General features: G+C 39.1%; 1 protein-coding gene across 1 annotated transcript in view; it reads left to right on the forward strand.

The window, feature by feature from the left end:
• Nucleotides 1-21014, forward strand: part of mkxa (mohawk homeobox a) — a 47429-nt gene extending 26415 nt beyond the window's left edge. The window contains exons 6-7 of the mRNA XM_020512986.2: nt 20538-20571; nt 20666-21014. Of these exons, the coding sequence (XP_020368575.1) occupies nt 20538-20571; nt 20666-20852 (221 nt within the window). The 3' untranslated portion in view covers nt 20853-21014. The remainder of the gene's footprint in view (nt 1-20537; nt 20572-20665) is intronic.
• Nucleotides 21015-21364: the final 350 nt, after the last annotated feature.

The raw sequence follows: 21364 nt of genomic DNA on the forward strand, positions 1-21364 counted from the left end.
AAATTCCCATTCCACAAATAAGGCTTTCAATTTACCACCTGCCCAACCCACCACCACTCTTCAGTCATACTACCACCACTGCATGAGCGATCCCTACCCCTCAACGAGTCAAGGCTCAGATTTTCTTAGACCCACAACTCTTTTCCATTGTTGCTCACCCAACTGAAAGCCAAGCGTGTCAATCAGACTGACATCCAGGCGGTGATTTCACACACTTGTTGTAGACTCCACAGTGTGAGGGGAAACCTCAAATTTTAAGTTCCCTGCACTCCCAAGATTCCTGTGCTATCTATCCCACACTCTTACTTCATTGGGCAAAAAACTTGTAAATCGCTCAATTACCTATCCCAAAATTATCCATCTATTCCTTTTAAGATAGCTCAAAATTGGTACTGTAGTTAATCAGTTTTGTGCCAAATATTAATTTGCTCTCGCTCCGGCGTTAACGTAAAATGACTGAGGTGAGACCAATTTCAAGTTTGTCTGATCTTATAGGTTCAGCTGGAGGTCCTCAGCCCCACTGTGTATCTGTTAGCAGGGTTAGTAATAGGGACAAAAACAGAAATTGCTGGAAAAGTTCAGCAGGCCTGGCAGCATCTGTGGAAGAAAATTAGAGTTAACGTTTTGGGTCCAGTGACCCTTCCTTTAGTAATAGGGTGAAACAGCTCCAAATTGGAGCACATTATTTGAATCTTTAGATCATTTCATTTTGTCCTTTTTAGAATGGACTAAAATTCGATTAAAAATTAGTTTTTCTAATCCCATATCCAAGATATCTCAGAGACCTTGCAGACCTCTTTCATCTTTTTCCTTTATTTGGAAAAGAAATTAAGATGAGGCCTAAACACCCATGTCTTCTCTTTTGGTACATTCCCCTCTGTTGACCTGGATCACCTCATGGGAAATCTACCACCAAATGTTGTAGGCCTTTCTTTACTGACAGCTTTACTGTTAACTTGTTCAGTTTAAAAAATATTCCTGGTGAGGTTCATGTTCTTTGATCTCACTTGCATTTTTCTTACACACCTTTCCTCAGCCTCGTTTTGTCAGAGTCAAAATATAGATGCCTGGCAACATCATCTTTTATCTCCTACTACTGGAGAGAGCAATTCCTCTCACACAGTCCTGACATAATACGCCACTTGTAAAGGTAAGAGTCAACCTTGAACTTATAGCAACAAGCCATTGCGGACAATACTATTTGCTCATTAACAAACTCGTGGCAAATACAATTTATTGCAAATCTTTAAGCCCCTTCATTTATTCACTTTAAACGTCTTTTTTATGTCATTGTTAATAGTTTTAGCAATATTAAAGCCTTGCTGGACTTGCTCGCTGACTAAATTTGTTCCATTAAGGATAATTATTAGCCCTTTCCAGTCAAATTGACTTCTGTGTTAAAAGATCAATGTGAAACATTAATATCCTGTTATACTTGAGGCACTAATTTCAGATTGGCCACCCCACACATTTTTCATACCAGCTATGCCAATCTCTTCATGGGTATTTTTTAAAATTCATTCTCGTGAAGGATGTGGGCATCCCTGACCCAGTTGGCAATTCCAACTCATCCCTTATTGCCTTGAGAAAGTGATGCTTTACCTACTTTATGTTTGATCGATCAGAGGGCAGTTAAACTTTAAACATTCTAACATTTAGACCAGACCTAAGGGAACTGGCGAACCAATTGAATGTGTATGACAACTCAATTGCTTTATAGTCACTTTTACTGATCTCAGCATTTCATTTCCATATTTTCTCATATTGAATTCAAATTCTCAACTCCGTCATGGTCCAAATTTAACTCACGTCTTTCTGGACCATCATTAAACCAGGTTCTCTAGGTTACCAGTCCAATAATTGAGCAACTACAGTACCACCACTTCAAGCACTGACTTATCAGTCAAAATGCCAAATTGCTTGTCCTGTTCAGCTCTTCAATAATACTAAAAGGTTGAAAACAAAATTTAAAAAGACAGGAAAAAATGGCTTTACGCTGGTTGCAGATATATTGCAGCTCAATCACATCCCAGAATCTTTTTTTTAAATTTGATCATAGGATGAGAGCATCAATGGCTACGCCAGCATTATTGACTTATTGTCCATCCCTAATTAGCCAGAGAGCAGTTAAGAGTCAACTACATTGCTGTGAGTCTGGAATTCACACGTAGGTAACACCAGGCAGATTTGAAGATCTTTAGTAAACCAGATGAATTAGACTACAGGCACTACATGGTCACCATGAAGCTTTTTACTTCCCATTTTCACTGACTGCAAATTTCACTGTCTGGCAGCGTGGGAATTGTAATCATGTCATGAGAACATTAACCTGCAGCTCTGCAAAATATATGGATTTTCGCAACTGTAAGAAAGTCAGCCATAGAAAGAGAGAAGTTAGAAAAATACAATAGTCTGCAGCCATAGAACCATGGTAAAGGTACAGCACAGCAACAGACCAATCAGCCCATCAAATCTGCACCAGCTGAATAAACTAACCAAGCACTCTAATCCCACTTCCCAGCTTCCCTGCAGGTTACAGTGCTTCAGGTTCACATCCAGGTTCCTTTTAAATGAGTTGAGTGTTTTTGCTTCAGCCATCAAACTGGGCAGTGAATTCCAGACAACCACCACCCTCTGAGTGAAGAAGTTTTTCCTCATGTCCCCTCTAATCCTTTAATTGATCACCTCAAATCTATTTTCCTTGGCTATTGACTGCTCTGCTAGTGGAAACAGGTTTTCCTTGTCCCCTTTATCCAAGCTCCTTGTAATTTTGCATTCTTCAATTAAGTTACCATTTACTCCTCTGTTATAAGGAAAATAACTCTTGTCTATCAAACCTTTCCTCATAGCTGCAAATTTCAAAACTTGGCAATATTCTTGTAATTCTCTTCTCTTGTAATTGCTCCCTATACTACTGTAGCTACCTGTCCTGGCAGTTTCATAAGCCTATGCGATTGCACTCCAAGTGCATTCATTTCCTCTATCTCTCTCAATATCCTTCCATTATTGTGTGTTCCCTTGCTTTGTTTACTCTCCCAAAATGCACAAACCCATGCTTCTCTGCACTGAATTATATTTGCTACTTTTCCACCCACTCAATCACACCATTGATGCCATCAGGAGCCATTCTCTTAAATTATTGGGTAAGTCAAAATGGCTGTGTATTTTCCTCTCACTGATGCTGTGGAAATGAAGAGATTAAAGTAGAATTGGAGACAACACAGTGTGGAGCTGGAGGAAAACAACAGGCCAGGTAGCGTCAGAGGAGCAATTTCTGAAAAAGGGTCCTGACCCGAAACGTCAACCTTCCTGCTCCTCTGATGCTGCCTGGCCTGTTGTGTTCCTTCAGCTCCACATTGTGTTATCTCTGACTCTAGCATCGGCACTTCTTACTACCTCAAAGCAGAATTAAAACTGCTTCCACTCTTGGTGGCAAAGCTATGAAATAGCAATAGGATTTAAAAGAAAAATTGAGCATATAAAAATTTAAACCAGACTATCAGAGCTCGGTAAAGAGTGCTACAAGATGTTTGCACACTAAATAGAGTCATAGAGTTGCACAGCATGGAAACAGACACTTTGGTCCAACTCGTCCATGCCAACCAGATGAAGTTGTAATTGTACCAACTTCTACCACTTCCTCTGGCAGCTCATTCCATAGAAATCTCACTGAAAGGTCAGACAGGGGATATTTTGCAGGTTTTGAAGACATATCCCAAACCCCATATTAATGTTACTTATGAATGGTATTTATTCAATATGAGAGCTCAGGTGGGGAGGGAGACTTGGTATCACTAATACATCTAGCTGGGTCCTGAAAGTCTGGATAATTAAAAGATGATTGCATCATAGGTCGGACTGTCTGAGGCATTAGAGATCTTGCAATGAAAGCATGTCTGCTGAGAAGAGATAAATCTACTTTCAAGAAAGCTATCAACATGTGCAGAAGCTCTGAAATAGTTATTCATCAGCCAGAGTGCATCATTGGGAGAACAGATGAGGATTCATATTGAGTTGAGAGACATTCCAGGCTGAATGAAAGCAATAGATTTAGAAAAGGAAGAAATATTGCAGAAGAGCCAGCAGAAAAATTAAAGAAGGGGCAAGTATGTAAATATTGCAAATAATAACCTATCAAAGAAAAGGAAACATGTCCAGCATGGGAAAAGCAGTGTTCCAACTGCAAGAAACTGAATCACAGTGCATGCAAGTGCCGAGCTAGAAAGAAGCAAAATAAACCAACAAATATAAGTGCTGGAGATAGTCAGCCAGTGATGATGCTTACAAATCACGGTATACCATACAACAAGTTGGCATCATCAGGTCTAAAGGTGATGAATGGTTTGTGACTGCTGGAATGATAAATACAGAAGGAGCACATCAAGTGAACTTTAAAAGTCAAATACTTCATGCAACATCACAAGTTTCACAGATCTGTGTGAAACCACTCAGATAATGACCACCAGAAATGAAGCCTTCAAGGGTAAGGCTGAAGTTATATAATGGAATGATACTCATCTCAAGAGGACAAATGAAGCTGAAAGAACAACACAAAGGGAAGAACAAAACTCCAAAGTATAACAGAATAAGCATTAAGCAAAATCCACTCATGCCAGCCAAAGCATGGACGAGTAACCATAAGCACACAAAAAGAGATTTCACCAGCCACTAAGCCATTGACCGCTGAATAGGTCCTAGAAGATAACAAAGATGCTTCTCCAAGTTTGAATGTCATCCTAAAGTCATCTCAGATTAGATGAGAGTGGGAGACCAACTCAGCGTCTGTGGAGGAAAATTCTAGTTACCTTCAAGTCCATGTTAAAGATAAAATAGAAGAGCCAGGAAAGAAAGTATTTAAGAAAGTAACAAATACTACACTCTGAATGAACAGCATAGTAGAAGTGAAATAAAACCTTTGAAAACTGTAAGTATGTATAGATCCAAAGGATCTGAATAATGATTTGAAGAGATCTCACTAATCTATGCCAACTGTTGAAGAAATGTTGCCAAATGTAGAAGGGAGTCAACAATTATAGGGAAAGGCAGGAAAGTGGAAGTGAGGAATGTTGAATCAGCCATGATCGTATTGAATGGTGGGGCAGGTTCAAGGGGCCAAACAGCCTAGTCCTGTTCCTATTTCTTATCGGCTTGTGATGTTGTAACTTGCCAAAGCAAAGTTCCATGCAACCCTCGATGAAAAGGATAGTAACTAGCAAGTGAAGCTGGATGAAAACTACACTTTTCATCTTACTTTCTGGATGTCATTCAAGAGATGAAGGTGATTGTGTATGCCTTTTGATATTTCCAGTGCTCTGGAAAAGTATCAATGTAAACAGCATAACATAGTCAGTGACCTTCCTGGAGTGGATGCTATTGTGATGATCTGCTTGTCTATAGATGTGAAGAAGAATGGAAGAAGCCAATATAGACCATGTTCAAAATGTAATATGATTGTAAGAGCGAGTTTGCCAAATGAACCTGAAATGGAACAAGAAGGTACAATATCTGAAGTGAAGTACACAGGTAATGTACTGACAGTGGAAAGACAACCCCAGACTCTGACAAGGTGAAAGCTGTAGCAGAGATGAAATGACCAACAAATGAAAAAGCAGTGAACTATTTGGCAAAGTTCATACCTAATTTGTCATCACAGTGTGAATTTCTATGCAAACTCACAGCCAAGGATGTGCAGTTTTTTTGAGGCATGGAACTAAATGTTGTTGACTTGCTCACCGAGCTGACTTGTTTTCGTTCAGATGTTTCATCACCGTGCTAGGTGACATCATCAATGAGGCCTCCAATGAAATGCTGTTGTTCTACTCCACTTGGAATTTATACTGTCTGGTCTGTTATGGTGATTTGTGTCATTTCTGGTTTTGTTATGTATGGGTTTGTATATGGGATCCAAATCTATATGTTTGTTGATTGAAGTATGGGTGGTGAACCATGCCTCTAGGAATTCCTGTGCATATCTATGTTTGACTTGGGCTGCTATGGTTACCTTGCCCTAGTTTAAGCCAAACATAGACATAGTAGCCCAAGCCAAACATAGATACGCACGGGAGTTCCTAGAGGCATGGTTCTCCACCTGTAATGCAATCAATAAACATATAGATTTGGACCCCATATATAACCCATACAGAACAAAACTGGAAAAGACACAACTCACCATAACGGACCGGACAGTATAAATTCCAGTTGGAGTAGAACACCATCGCTTCATCAGAGGCCTCACTGATGATGTCACCTAGCATGCTGACAAAACGTCTAAATGAAAACAAGCCAGCTCAGTGAGCAAGTCAACAACCTCACCCACAACCCGAGCTACAAATCTCTGCTAAAACTTTAAACATGGAACTAAAAGAAATTTTTAACAAGAAGCAAACAACTATGATGACAACACCAGTGCTGAGAAACTGATGTCAATAATGTTGTCACCATGTGGTGTAGTTTCACCAAAAACCAGTTTTGCAGTGACTGTTATAGAATCCCTACAGTGTGGAAACAGGCCCTTTGGCCCAACAAGTCCACACCAAACCTCAGAGCATCCCACCCAGACCCATCCCCCTATGACCCACCTAATATATACCCTCTACCTCCCTGAACACTACAGGCAATTTAGCATAGCCAATCCACCTAACCTGCACATCTTTGGACTGTGGGAGGAAACTGGAGCACCCAGAGGAAACCCATGCAGACATGGGGAGAATGTACAAACTCCACACGGACAGTTGCTTGAAGCTGGAATTGAACCCTGGTCCCTGGTGCTGTGAGGCAGCAGTGCTAACCACTGTGCTACCATGCCACCCCTAAATGAGACCTTCCAAGGCTCGCCACTCACTTAACCAGGAAGAAGGCTACACCTAGATTTGAACTCGGATCACAGAGGTCAGAAATCAGCACGCTCACCATTACACCATGGTAACCCAAGCAAACATGGAAAATGAATTGCATTTACATCCAGGGCATTAACTCAAACTGAACGACATTACGATCAGAATGAGAAACAGAGCCTGTCTATTGTGTTTATTAGTGACAATTCTAATCAATACCTGTTTGGGAACAACATGGTCATAACAGAAGCGACCACAAGCCACTTCAAAGAATCTATCTTAAACCATTTCTATCTGCTGAAAAGTATTTACAAAGTGTATTACTTCATTTGCACAGAAATCATCTGAACATGACTTACACATAAGGGAAATAGATGAACATTGCTGACATGCTGTCAAGACAGCACTCCCTATGAAGAAAGTTGAGGATGCTAGACAGAGTGAAATCACCAAGATTCAAAAAGAAGCAACAGCTTGACATACTCTGGACATCGTCAACTAGCAGAAACAAAGATTCTGGCTCAAATTAAGCAAAGTAGGAAGCAAGATGCAGTTCTTCAAGAGTTGCAAGTATGAGCATCAAAGACTATAAGGAAACATAGGATATAAATAAATGAAGTGATAGCCCAAGTTTGCATCTTGTGCAAAGGAGATAGATTCAAAATCATAAAATCATGAGGCACATGGATAGGATAAATAAACAAGGTCTTTTCCCCAGGATAGGGGAAACTAAAAGGCATAGGTTTAAGGTGAGAGGGGAAAGATTTAAAAGGGACCTGAGGGCAACTTTTACACACAGAGGGTGGTGTGTGTATGGAATGAGCTGCCAGAGGAAGTGGTGGAGGTTGGTGCATTTACAACTTTTTTCTATTCATTTGTGCGATGTGGGTGTCACTGGCTGGCCAGCATTTCTTGCCTGTCCCTAGTTGCCCCTTGAGAAGGTGATGGTGAGCTGCCTTCTAGAACCGCTGCAGTCCTCCTGCTGTGAGTTGACCCACAATGTCATTAGGGAGGGAATTCCAGGATTTTAATCCGGTGACAGTGAAGGAACAGCGATATATTTCCAAGTCAGGATAGTGAGTGGCTTTGAAGGGAATTTGAAGGAGGTGGTGTTCCCATATATCTGCTGCCCTTGTCCTTCTGGATGGAAGTGATCGTGGGTTTGGAAGGTGCTGTCTGAGGATCTTTAGTGAATTTCTGCAGTGCATCTTGTAGATCATACACACTGCTGCTCCTGAGCATCAGTGGTGGAAGGAGTGAATGCTTGTGGATGTGGTGCCAATCAAGCGGGCTGATTTGTCCCGGATGGTGTCAAGCTTCTTGAGTGTTGTTGGGCTGCACTCATCCAGGCAAGTGGGGAGTATTCCATCACACTCCTGACTTGTGCCTTGTAGATGGTGGACAGGCTTTGGGGAGTCAGGAGGTGAGTTACTCACCACAGTATTCCTAGCTTCTGGCCTGCTATTGCAGCCACTGTGTTAATGTGGTAAGTCCAATTGAGTTTCTGGTCAATGGTAACCCCCAGGATGTTGATAGTGGGGGATTCCGTGATGGTAACACCATTGAATATCAAGGGGTGATGGCTAGATTGTCTCTTATTAGTGATGGTCATAGCCTGGTGTGGTGTGAACATTATTTGCCACTTGTCAGCCCAAGCCTGGATATTGTCCAGATCTTGTTGTATTTGAACATGGACTGTTTCAGTGTCTGAGGAGTCACAAATGGTGCTGAACATTGTGCAAGCATCGGCGAACATCCCCATCTCTAACCTTATGATGGAGGCAAGGTCATTGATGAAACAGCTGAAGATGGTTGGGCCTGGGACACTAACCTGAGGAACTCCTGCAGTGATGTCCTGGAAATGAGATGATTGACCTCCAACAACCATAACCATGTGTGTCAGGTATGACTCCAGCCAGCGGAGAGTTTGGTCCCTGATACTCCATTGATTCCAGTTTTGCTCGGGCTCCTTGATACCATGCCAAGTCGAATGCAGCCTTGTTGTCAAGGGCTGTCACCCTCACTTCACCTCTGGAATTCAGCTATATTGTCCATGTTTGAACCAAGGCTGTAACAAGGTCAGGAGCTGAGTGGCCCTGACAGAACCCAAGCTGGACATCACTGAGCAGGTTATTGCTGCTTGATAGCAGCGTTGATGACACCTTCCATTTAAAAGGCATTTGGATGGTTATATGAATAGGGAGGGTTTAGAGGGATATGGGCCAAATGCCAGCAAATGGGGACTAAATCTATTTAGGATATCTGGCCAGCATTGACAAGTTGGACTGAAGGGTCTGTTTCTGTGCTGTATACCTCTTTGACTCTATCCTTGAGTACAATTCTGCAAGCCAGCGAGGAATTGAAACTGGAGTAAGGAAGATAAGGACAGTGCTCTACTGGCCAAACGTGAACAGTGAGATTAGGATCACATCAGCCAGTGCAGTGCTTGTAATGAGTACTAATATAAGAGATTAAGGAGCTGTTTATGATACAGAACATCCCAGATGTACCATAGATGAAGTTGGAAGTAGACCTTTTCGCTTTCACAGGGACTGCTTGTATTGTCACCATAGACTGAACACTGGGAGATAGAACAATTGACATCAATGACCAGCAGGGACATTCCAGTCATTGTGATGGGCCATAATTGGCAATAATTTATAAATGAAGAATTCAGCCATTTCATTATTTATTGTGAAAATCAACACAATACATCTTCTCCACACTAAAATGGTTTAAATGAAAAGGCTGAGGTGACAGTGTAAATTGTCCGAAGGATCAGGAAGAAATAGAACAAATCCAGCATAGACTTGTATAAGACCATCCTTCAGTGAAGAAATATATTTTCTGAAGGTATGAAAGTAGTCCAGTCCAAAATGTAATATCACATCGCATCCAAACTCTTCTTCTAATAAAGAAATAAACTGTTGAAGCCAAAAGTAGTAACAGGTATAGTGACAAAGTCAAGGTGAAACAGTAATCTTATTCTAATTAAAATCTGGCTGGCTGTCATGCCATTGCCAGAGTTGAGCATTGGACAGCCAGTCAGAGCACAAACGTTCAACAGCTTCAAATGGCAACTTGGGACCTCTGTAGCGTAGTTGTTGCCTTGATCACACACTGTAAACATGAACAGCTAGCTATATTGCTACAACTGTAAACAAATACATACAACTAGTGCAGCTGTGCCTTCACTGCAGGCAATGAATCAGAAAGAAGTGACCTCAATACCTGTAGAGTACAGAATGGCCATTGGTTCAAGAGATCTGTTGCCCCCCAGCAACAGAAATAGATCAGATACGCCAGTTACAATGGCAACAGTATTTGCAATGGAAATGACACTCCCTGGAGTAGGAGCATCACTCTAGGAGTGAATAGATACCAATGGAACAGCACAGACGATATGCTGATTTCCCATTAGAAGACCGGATTTAAAGAGCATTCATGGACTGTATGTGCAGAGATTGACACTAGTGTAACAGTCTCGAGTTAACATCCTGTTTGTTTGTCAATGGTAATTTTCTTTTTGACCATATATATTAGATAACTAGCATAACTTCCTGCCGTCCTGCCATTCATTGAGTACTCTCTCGTCTTGTTCCTTCTTCCAAAGAGCATTACCTCACATTCATCAGGGTTAAATTCCATCTGTCACTGATCTGCCTCTCTAACCAATCCATTTACAACATTCTGTAATCTAACACCTTCTTCTTCACTGTTAACTATCTGGCCAAACTGCAAATTTATTTACTATCAGGCCCCACATTCTCCTTTATATTGTTTATACATATTGGAAACAATAAGGGACCCAGCATTGATGCCTGTTGTGTATCACTGGGCACTGGCCTCCAGTCACACAAACAGTCTCTTACCATTATCCCTACCATTACCTTGTCAAAGGCTTTTTAGAAATCCATATAAACTACATCAACTGTATTGCCCTAAAGTATACACTTGATCACCTTTTCGGAGAAGTCTGTCAAATTTGTTAGGTGTGACCTCTCTCTGATGAAGCCATGCTGACTATCCTCCAATAAACTTTGCCTCTCCAAGTGGAGATTAATTCTGTCCTCCAGAATTTTCTCCAGTATTTTCCTTCCCATTTATGTGCAGTTCACTGGTCTGTAATTCCCTGGTTGATCTCTACCACCCTTCTTCTAAAGTGGAACCATATTAGTTGTCCTCCAAGCCCCTAGCAACTCCCCTGTGGCCAGAGATGAATTAAAAATTTGTCATTTTCTATCTCATCTCCCTCTCCACACTGTCTGCTGTTAAGCCTGCCAAAATCTCTCTTCACTCCCCATCCCAGTCTGCTCAAGAAACCTCATAGTCTGTCTCCCCAAATTCTGTACCTCCATCTTCCCTCTCCCGAATGAAGATAGAATTGAAGTTTTCCTTTACACCCAGCAATATCCTCTGGCTCCAAGCACAGATTGCCTATTGATCCCTAATGGGCCCTACCTTTCTCTAGTTATCCTCTCCTCCAAATTATATACTTATGGAATGTCGTGGTATTCTTGCTAATTCAATCCACCAGTGTTTTTATCATACCCCTTCTTTGTTCTCCTAAAGGCTCCTTAAGGTTTCTCCTGCACTTCCTAAACTCAGTCCTTGATTAAGTTTCTCCCTTTGCACCTGCTACAGGCCTCTCTCTTCCTTCCTATCTTGTCCTGAATATTCCTACATATTCAGGTTTCTCTGGGCGTGTAGATCTTACATTTCACCCTTAAAGGGAACATGTTGGGATGAACTCTCCCCTGTCCTTTTCAAACACCCCCACTGTTCTGCTGTAGATTTTCCCAGTCTACTTTGTCCAGATCCTATATTATTTTAATAAAATCTGTCCTCCCCCAATCCGAAACCTATTTTTTGCAGACCAACATTTCCTTTACCATAACAGACTTAAATCATACTGTGTTGTGGATGCTATCACTAAAATACTTCTACACTGCCACCTCAACCACCTGTCTGATTTCATCCCCCAGATATAGGTCCAGCACTTGTAGGACCTTCTACGTGTGGAATGTACTGTAGCAGTATTTTAGTGAATCTAGTATTTAGACTTTTGAAGGGTTAAGATAAAGTTGGATATTTCTTAGCATTTTTTAATATGGAAAACTGAAGTTCTAAAGCTGAGGAGATGTATGAATTTCACTGGAAACCTGTACTGGAGAATTCCATTGCATTTTCCAGTTTTGTTTTTCTCAGCCAAATCATGCATTAATGTATATTCTATGTCAGGAATTCCCCTACTTGGCAATTTAGTATCTTTTCCCTTTTTTGCTAGGCAACTATCCATGTTAGTAAAAGTCAAAGCACAATTCAGAGGAAAAGAGTGAAGTCCGATATTTCTGATTAATCCGAGAGGACCTTATTATTATTAAACTTGGCTTAAATTTGGAAAACTAAACTTAATTTGAATGTAAAACTTCACAACAGCTAATAGTAAATGTTATAATTTAGCATGTCAGTTAAATGAAATTTTAACTGTTAAAATAAGCTAGAATTAAAATTTAAATGAGGTCAACTGAAATGGACAGCTTACTGTTATGAAAGATGGAAGAATTAAGCAAGATTACTTAAGTAAAGTTCCTTTATCATGACAGATTTGTTACATTCTAGTTATATTTTGTAAAATTGTCATTTTTGATTGGACATCTTTCCACTGACAAATGTAATCTCCTCAGAAAGTAGTACAAATATAATAATTATTCTTACTGGCCAAGGCCTTTCATTATTAATTCTCACAATTAATGAATTATTAACAAAATGATGGAATTGTTAATTGGACTAAAACTTCCTAAAATACTACTGTGCTTTAAATTTCCTAATATATAATAGGGCCTTGTTTACACAAATTTTTATGACCTAGCAAAATGGAAACCACAATTTAATCTGGATTCTGAATTTAATACAGCTTTCCAAAGTAGGAAACATGGCAGCTTGGCCAAGTTAATTATAGGAGAGGCCATGTTCCAGCCTCCCCGTGGCTGGAAAACCTCCCCTAATGGAAATAGAGGCAGGAAATGGCCCAAACGCAGCGTAATGTAAGTTCAGTTCATTGATGAACTAATTGAACTAATTATCCCTGAGTCCATCAGAATATAGCAGTGTCCCAGTGATTAAATGGGAGTTTTATGGCCACCTCATGCCTCCTCAAGGCTAATAGTCCTGTCAGCAGGCCCTTCATTATCAAGCACCCTGTGTCCAATTAAGGGGTCTCCTATTGCGAGAACAATGAAACTCACCCATCTGATCATGCCTACCCCTGCACCAATGTCCCCTCCACATGACCCTTCTCTTCCATCACTCACCTGAGTCCAAGGATCTGACCAACAGTGATTGCTGGAGAAGTCCCTGAGCCACCTCTAAGCAGCGGCAACTGCTCCATGTGGCACAGCAAGAAATGGAGACCTGCAAGCCTCAGACTAACTGGCAGCACTCAGCAGGCAGGATTTCCACTACCAGAGTCCTAAAGCCTAGGGAAGGCCAGATGCTGGCCAGTTAAGTTCAAACCCCATGGAAATGATGTGGGTTTCCCACCAGTTCTCTCTCTGATGGATGGACCTTATGTTGGGAACATTAGACCTAGACCCATGAAAGGTTTAAGAAGAAAATAAGGTAGATTTTCTAAATTACTACTTGGGTAAGTTACTTCACGAGGCATGAGTGTGCATCAGAAAACTACAAGCCATGGGCCCATAATGTTTTGATGCATGATCTTAGTCTGGAGGAAGGTTGTCCCAGGAGAAAACAATAGTGTACTATATATATATATATAATACATATGCGTGTGTCAATCATATATCTATAGGTATAACATATAACATATATTTATTTAAATTGACAACTGATAAAACAATTCTTCAGCTGGTAGGAAGCAGAAAATTCAATCTAGCTGTGAACCACTGTCACATCTGGCTTTTATGCTTCCAGCATTCACTGAGAAGGAATGTTTGTAAAATGAGTTGATGTTAAATGACTAACATCTCCAATTATGCTATTGTTGTCATCCTACCCATTTCTGAAATATATAAATATAATTTAAGACCTTTTACAATTTATTCCTATGTATTAATGAAAGTTTGTGCTAGGCATTAGTTCTCCTGTACCACTTAGAGAAGGGGCTTGTTTAATGATAATCACAACTCAATATGAGGTCTAAGGAAAAACCTTTGATCATGTATCTATCTGGAGTTAATTACTGTGCTATGTTGACTCAGGCAGTGTTTGGCTTTATACCGAAAAAAAGTATGTATATTTTTTTGAAATTGGCTATCAATTAAATGAAGATGAAAGTGAATGTTTGGAAAATGAGTCTGCACCAGATGACCAATATGACCAGCATTCACATTTGTTGGCTGGTAATTTGCCTATTTCTGAAACATCCTTCTAATACAAAAAAGATGATGGATATCCTTTGGAATCCTAATGCAGTTGTGTCCAGGATCATTTGACTACCATTGTGCACTAAACAGCCCTTAGTCAAACTATTCTTCCTGGACATGGCTTAGGTATGAACAGTGCATCATTTTTAACAACCAGTGATACATTCTTCTTGTTGGTAATTCATTTGATTTGAATGAATGATCAAATTATACTGAATAGATAACTATGGTTAGCTTTCATTTGAAAAGAAATGTAAGGAGAACTGTTGAATTTAAATAGGTCCCGCAGACATTGTAAAGTACCAGAAATATCTTGGCCTGTTAAGTTCACATACTTTTCAATTATGAACAGTGTACAAGAAGAAAGAGAGTACTTATTTTAACTAGACAACCCACTTATGTAAATGTGAATGCAAATTGATCAAAAATGGAGGGAGACAGACGGCAAGTTGTGAGTTGTGAGCAAACTGTGAAGAGAACATAGGAGGCTACAAAAGAATATAGATAGCTTAAGCAAATCAGCAAAATTTTGGCAAATAGAGTGTAATTTGGGAAAATATGAAATTGTTGATTTGACAGGAACAATAAAAAAACATGCTATTTTATTAGTGAGAGATTGCAAGTTCTGGTGTGCAGAAAGATTTGGGTGTCCTAATGCATGAATCACAAAAGGCTAGTATGCAAGTACTGTAAGTAATTAGAAAAGCTAATGGAGAGAATTGAATCAATTCTGGAGAGAATTGATCACAAAAGTACAGAGGTTATGCTTCAGTTATACAGGTCACTGATGAGACTACATCTGGGTAGGTGGGAATGTGGAATAATCAGATCAGCCGTGAACTTACTGAATGGATGAGCATGTTTGAGGGGCCAAATGGCCTACGTCTGTTCCTAACTTATATGTCCTTATGTATGTACAAACGTTCGTATAATACCACAATACATATTGGACCACAAGCGTCAAGAAAATAGAAAATTTTAAAGTTGTTGTCAATAGCATTAGCTGAAGATACATCCGTTAAAAATGTTTCCATGTAAAATATGCTCAGCTGCTGGTGTGTGTGCATGAGATATAGATTAAAGTAGACACAGTCAAAAAAATTCAGTGGACCCAGCTGTGCAGAACTGAGGCATATAGGAAAACGTTTGGTTGATGCCAGTGCTGTTGATCGGACTAAACAGATAATGACTTTAAGATTGCTATGACCTGGTTTCAATTATGCAGACTAGGTTTTGTGATGCCCTTAGAAAACTATTTTTAAAATGGTTAAAATAGAGCATAAGGCTATTAAAGCTGTGGAATTAATGTTTGCAATACTTTTTGTTTACAATTACTAATAAAATATTATCAGGTTAAAATAGTGAGGAAATGGTGTGATTCATGTTAGGTAATTATGCATGTTATACACATAGCTAGGTTTAAAATATTCCTAATAAGGCTAGTAGTGAACAAGTGACGAAGTCATCTCACTTTTGACATATATATTGCACAACTCATAGATCACAATGTGGTTAGTGGCTTGCAACACTGTTCCTTCACATCTGGGTTTGAATTCAGTCTGTTCTGCTCTCTCCAGGGTCTGTTAAATGAAGAAAGAGCCAAAACTTAATTTCCAGGGCACCCAAATTGAAAGCACAAGATATCCCATTATTTGATATGAATAAAAATTAAATTGCCGCTCCTGCTCAGTGCAATCACAGAGATAGTAGCTGGGTGAGAACTGAAAGTCACATATGGTCTTAGATGAAAGCTTATCCTGAGGTGAGAATTAAGTTTAATGTTGTGGCAATAGAGAAGGAGATTTTCTGTATCTGGTATGTGCTATACCAGGAATAAAGAGTGCTTGAGGCTGACAGAAGCTAAAACTTCGCTTTGGTAAATAGGCTTTGGGCCAGTTTATTCAAGGGTCAGTTAAGAAGGTTCAGACATTCTGGCTGCAGTATGCTATGTTCCTGCTGGTTTTCTGCTTTTTAGATTCCAAATACTACTCTTTACTTTACATTGTTTAATTATGTTGCAAAGATTTACATGAGACGTAGTGTGATATCTGAAGTGTGTCTTTGAAAGTCTTATAATCGGAGGAAGTGATGAGACAGATTGATATGCAGGGAATCAAAAATTCGTCCATGAACTGTAATTTTAATTTACCTGGTAACATAAGGTTCTCTGTAAGAGTTTATGTATGTTCTTTCAAATTAGTTTGAATCTTTAAGGAATTTAGAAAAAGTAATAAAAATCAACTCCAGTGCAGAAAATCTGTTAGATCTAACTACAGACGTTTGAATTATTACAGTGTATTTGACTACAGTGATCCAAGTATTTCACCAGTGCAAGTGTAGACATGACACTTATTGACGTTCTGTGAGTGAATAGTTTAGCAATCCAAAGGAGCTAATTCAAATTCAGCTGTCCAGACTCCCTCTGCTTCTCTAATATCAACTAAGTCATAAGATTAGGTTTCAGTCTGTAAACATTGGCATAATCAGATTTTTTTTACCATTATGGTATAATAGCTGCAAAATTCAATAAACATTGAGCATTTCCTTTCTAAAACTGGCTTATTTCTTGCTGTAGTGATTGTGAGCCACCCAAAACAAGTTACCTGAAACAACTTTAGGATGCAATCTGAAACCATTGTGGCTTTGCACAAGCTTACTTCAGTTATATAACATCAATTTAAGGTTAAAGCTTTGCTGTGTTAATAGAATTTTAGGAAATTCCTATTCACTCAAATCATGCACCCAAGAACTTTTGAAATGTATTTTGTATTAATATTAGTGCACTGGAATTCAATGCTTCAAAGGGTGCTGGAAGCTGATTCAGCAGTAACTGCAGATGCGCTTTAGAAGATTTTATGAAGTGCTACTTTACATGTAAAATGTGCAGTAGCAACATGGATATAAATTTGCTAAGTGACAGGCAACAGAGAGAAATAAGGAATAGTTTCTTCTCAAATTGTAGGAAGTTATATAGTAGGGTTCCCTAAGGATCAGTATTAAGACCACTATTTTTCTTGATATATGTTAATAGCCAAGACTTTGGTTCATAGACCACAATTGCAAAATTGTGGATGATGCCAAAAATATTATGAATTGTGAGGAAGAAAGTGATAAACCTCAAGAGTACTTAGATGGGCAAACAAGTAGCAGATGAAATTTATTGCAGAGAAATGTGAGTTGATAAATTTTGGTAGGAAAAATTGAGGAGAGGTAATATAAAATGAAATCAGTTCTAAAGGGGATGCAGGAATATATATGCACAAATGGTTGAAGGTGGCAAGGCAGGTTGAAAAAATGATCAATAAAGTGTTTGTATGATTATATATATGGATTATTTTCTTTGTGGGTGTCACTGGCTAGGCCAGCATTAATTGCCCATCCCTAGTTGTCCTTGTTTCCTAGACACTATAAAGTACAAATGTACTGTATCAAGATGAACATGCATAAAACCCTGGTTTGGCTTCCATAAGAGCATTGAATCACAGTTAGGAAGGATGTGAAACTTTAGCAGAATACAAAAGATGTTTATGCGAGTGATTCCAGCTATGAGGAACACCAGTGACATGGTTAGATTGGAGACCCTTGGGCTGTTCTCCCAAGAGAACAGAACATTAATTGGAGATTGGAGGTGTTCAAAATTATGAGCAGTCTGAATAGATTAGATTGAGAGTTACTGTTCCCATCAGTGGGTTAATCATGCAGCAGAGGACACTGATTTAAGGTAATTGGCAGAAGAAGCAATCATGAAATGAGGAAAATCTTTACACTGCAAGTGGTTAGATTCGAAATTATACTGTCTGAGAATGTGTGGAGGCAGATTCACTCAAGACCTCAAAAAATGATCTGAACTGAAGAGATTTACAGAGCAATGGGAAGTATATGAGGTAGTATGGTCTTATAAAGTGCAACATGGGCATAATAAACTGAAAGGCCTTCATCTGTGCTGCCACCATTCTATAATTCTATATTCTTGAAAAGATATCTTAGAATCATGAGGAAGAACAAGAGAGTAGGATTCATTGTATAGTTCTTTCAAAGAGCTTGCATAGCTACCGTAGGTTAACTGGCCTTGTTCCATTCTGAAGGAGTTTATGATCAACGTTAACAGAAAGCTGTAACATTTAACATCATTTGGATGCTGATATGCAGAACTTTGTTTACATTTTTTGGACAGCAATATAAATCAGGTCTGCTGGGCTGCAGATTCTGCTAAATCAGGAAACATAGCTTCAGCCCTATAGACCAATCTAGGGAGCACTTTGATGTTGCATTCATGTTACAATGGCACTCACTTTCAAAGCCACAGAGGCAAAAAAAACTTCACTCATCTCCAGTCTGTGAAGTGCACATATATACCCACAAACTGTTTCCTATCTTCTAACCAACTTCTGATCCAAACTGCCAAGGACCCATCAATATACAACATCCACAGCACTACCCTCAGCCACTGTCTGTGCCACTTCATCAATGAACTCAATTAAATTTGTCAGACATGACCTGTCCTTGACAAAATCATGCTGACTGTCTAGTATTAACTTCCTTTTCTCTAAGTGTATATTTATTTTATCCCATATTGAGGCCTCTACCAGTTTTCCTACAATTGATGTCAAGCTGAAGGTCTGTAGTTTCCTGGGTTATCCGTTGCCTCTTTAGAGGTTTTTTTGGGATAGCTGAAAGAATAATGGAAAGTGGCAGTTTTGTCTGTAAATTGAAAACCTGCTGGAAGGATATTAACACTGCCATAGTCATGGCCTTAAACAGCAGTGTCACATTTTTAACCTTCCAGTCCTCCATGACTAATCCTGTGTTTAGAGACATCTGGAAATTATCTGTCAACAGCTCTGCAATTTGCTCCTTTGCCTCTCTCAGGAATCTAGGATGCATCCCATCCGGGCTGGCAGCTTCTCTACCTGGAGTGTTGCCAGCCTTTTCTTTACACTGTTCAGTTGCTCAAAATCTACATTTTCAACTAGTAGCCATGATGTGGAGGTGCTGGTGTTGGACTGGGATGGACAAGGTCAGAAGTCACACGATACCAGGTCATAGCCCAACAGGTTTATTTGAAATCACAAGCTTTCGGAGTGCTGCTCCTTCATTAGGTGAAGTGATGAGAAGCACACAGGCACAGAATTTATAGACAGAGAAATCAAAAGATTGTACAAATGGTGTGAGTGGAGTGTCAACAGGGCTGAAAAACGGGTCTCTGCAGGCGATCAAAAGTGTCAGACAGTGTAAGCAAGTGTCAACAGCTCAATAGCAAGGAAGGGATGACCTATGAGCTGATTAATTGAGACAGAGAGATAATTACAAAAAATTAGAAATAAGCTGGTGCTGGAGACAAACCAAATGGCTGGAATACATATTAGATATGAGAGTCATATGTCGAGTGTCTAATCAAAGTAACAAGTAATCCAAAACTGTACAACGTAATTAAAGTAGAGAGATCATAACAAGTTATCAAGGTGATGGTGTCAAAACAGGACAGTAAGGAAGATTTTAAAAATACAGAACAGTATGGTGGGGTTGCATATAGCACAACATGAACCCAAAATCACTGTTGAGGCCATATTTATGGGTGTGGAACTTGGCTGTTAGTTTCTCCTCGGCAATTCTGTGTATCTCAAATTCCATGCCTATGTGCTTCTCTTAATGTGCCTCAATTAATCAGATCATAGGTCAACCCTTCACTTGCTATTCAGCTGTTGACACTTTACTTACATCGTCTGACACTTTTGATCGCCTGCAGACACTTGTTATTCAGCCTGTGGGCACTCAACTCACAACATTTGTACAATCTATTGATCTCTCTGCCTATAAATTCTGTGCCTGTGTGCTTCTCTTCACTTCACCTAATGAAGGAGCAGCACTACGAAAGCTTGTGATTTCAAATAAACTTGTTGGACTATAACCTGGTGTCATAGGATTGCTGGCCATTTTCAACTGGGCCATTGTCACCACTTTCTAATTTGGTAAAGACAGAAGCAAAGTATTCATTTGTACCTCTGTCATACCCTTTGCTTCAGTAAGTACTCTGCTTGTTTGTTATGGGGCCCACTCTATCCTTCACTAATCTTTTACTGTTAATCTGTCTGAAGAACATTTTACGATTTGTTTTAATGCAGCTTGTCATCCTTTCCTCATACTTCCTCTTAGCTTTCCTTATACCAGTCTTAGACCCTTTCTTGCATATAAATACAAGGAAACTGGTTTTAGCATCTTCAAAAATTAACAGGGATGAAAGGGATAATCTATCTACTGATTTCTCAGAGAAACCTTCCAAGATAAAGAGAATAACTTTCTTCTTTTTTATTATCAGAGACAGTGGAACAGGGAACGAACAGATTAATCAGGTTAGTGAAATCCAGAGTTTACTACTTCAGCCTGAAAATTGCTAATGTCAGTTAAATTTACACACTAAAATGCCACTTTCCATTATTCTTTCAGCTATCCAAAGAAAAAGGAAATATCCAAAGATGAAACCTACTGGAAGGAAATTAATGCTGCCATGGCCTTAACTAATCTGGCACAAGCAAAAGACAAAATTCAAGGAACGACCAGCTGTATCATTCAAAAGTCCTCACATATTTCTGAAATAAAGACATTGAAAATTTCACCGGGTAAACCATTTTAAAGTGAAAAACTTAAATGACTTAAAGCATTTCCGAAGCAAAGCTATTCCGTGTATATATATTTTTAAAAAAAATCTACAACCAATGCTGACTCCTGGCTCTTGAAGCCAGTTTAGAACAAATCCATTTTTAAAAATCTAATCTTATGTTTATTAATATATTTAGAATCTTGCAGCAATTTTTAAATCTTTTGTAATAACACATATTTTTGCTGTTGTTGGCCAGCTTTTTTTTAAAACAAGAACTGACTGTAAATTGTTAAAATGGTACAATTTCTATAAAAGTATTAACTTATTTTATGTTACTCAAATTAATCTTTGACATCTCATGTTGGTGTTGTCAACATGAATATAATGTAATATAAATAATATATCAATAAGCTACATGTTGCACACTGAAAGCATATTTGCCATAATGAAATTGTACTTTCGTATAACATGATCAGTTCCATGTTGTAAGGCTCTTATTTGACAAACAAAACAGAAAAATGTCTACAACATGGAATATACATTGT

The sequence above is a fragment of the Rhincodon typus genome, chromosome 2 (assembly GCF_021869965.1).
Source record: "Rhincodon typus isolate 14 chromosome 2, sRhiTyp1.1, whole genome shotgun sequence".
Classification (NCBI taxonomy): Eukaryota; Metazoa; Chordata; class Chondrichthyes; order Orectolobiformes; family Rhincodontidae; genus Rhincodon; species Rhincodon typus.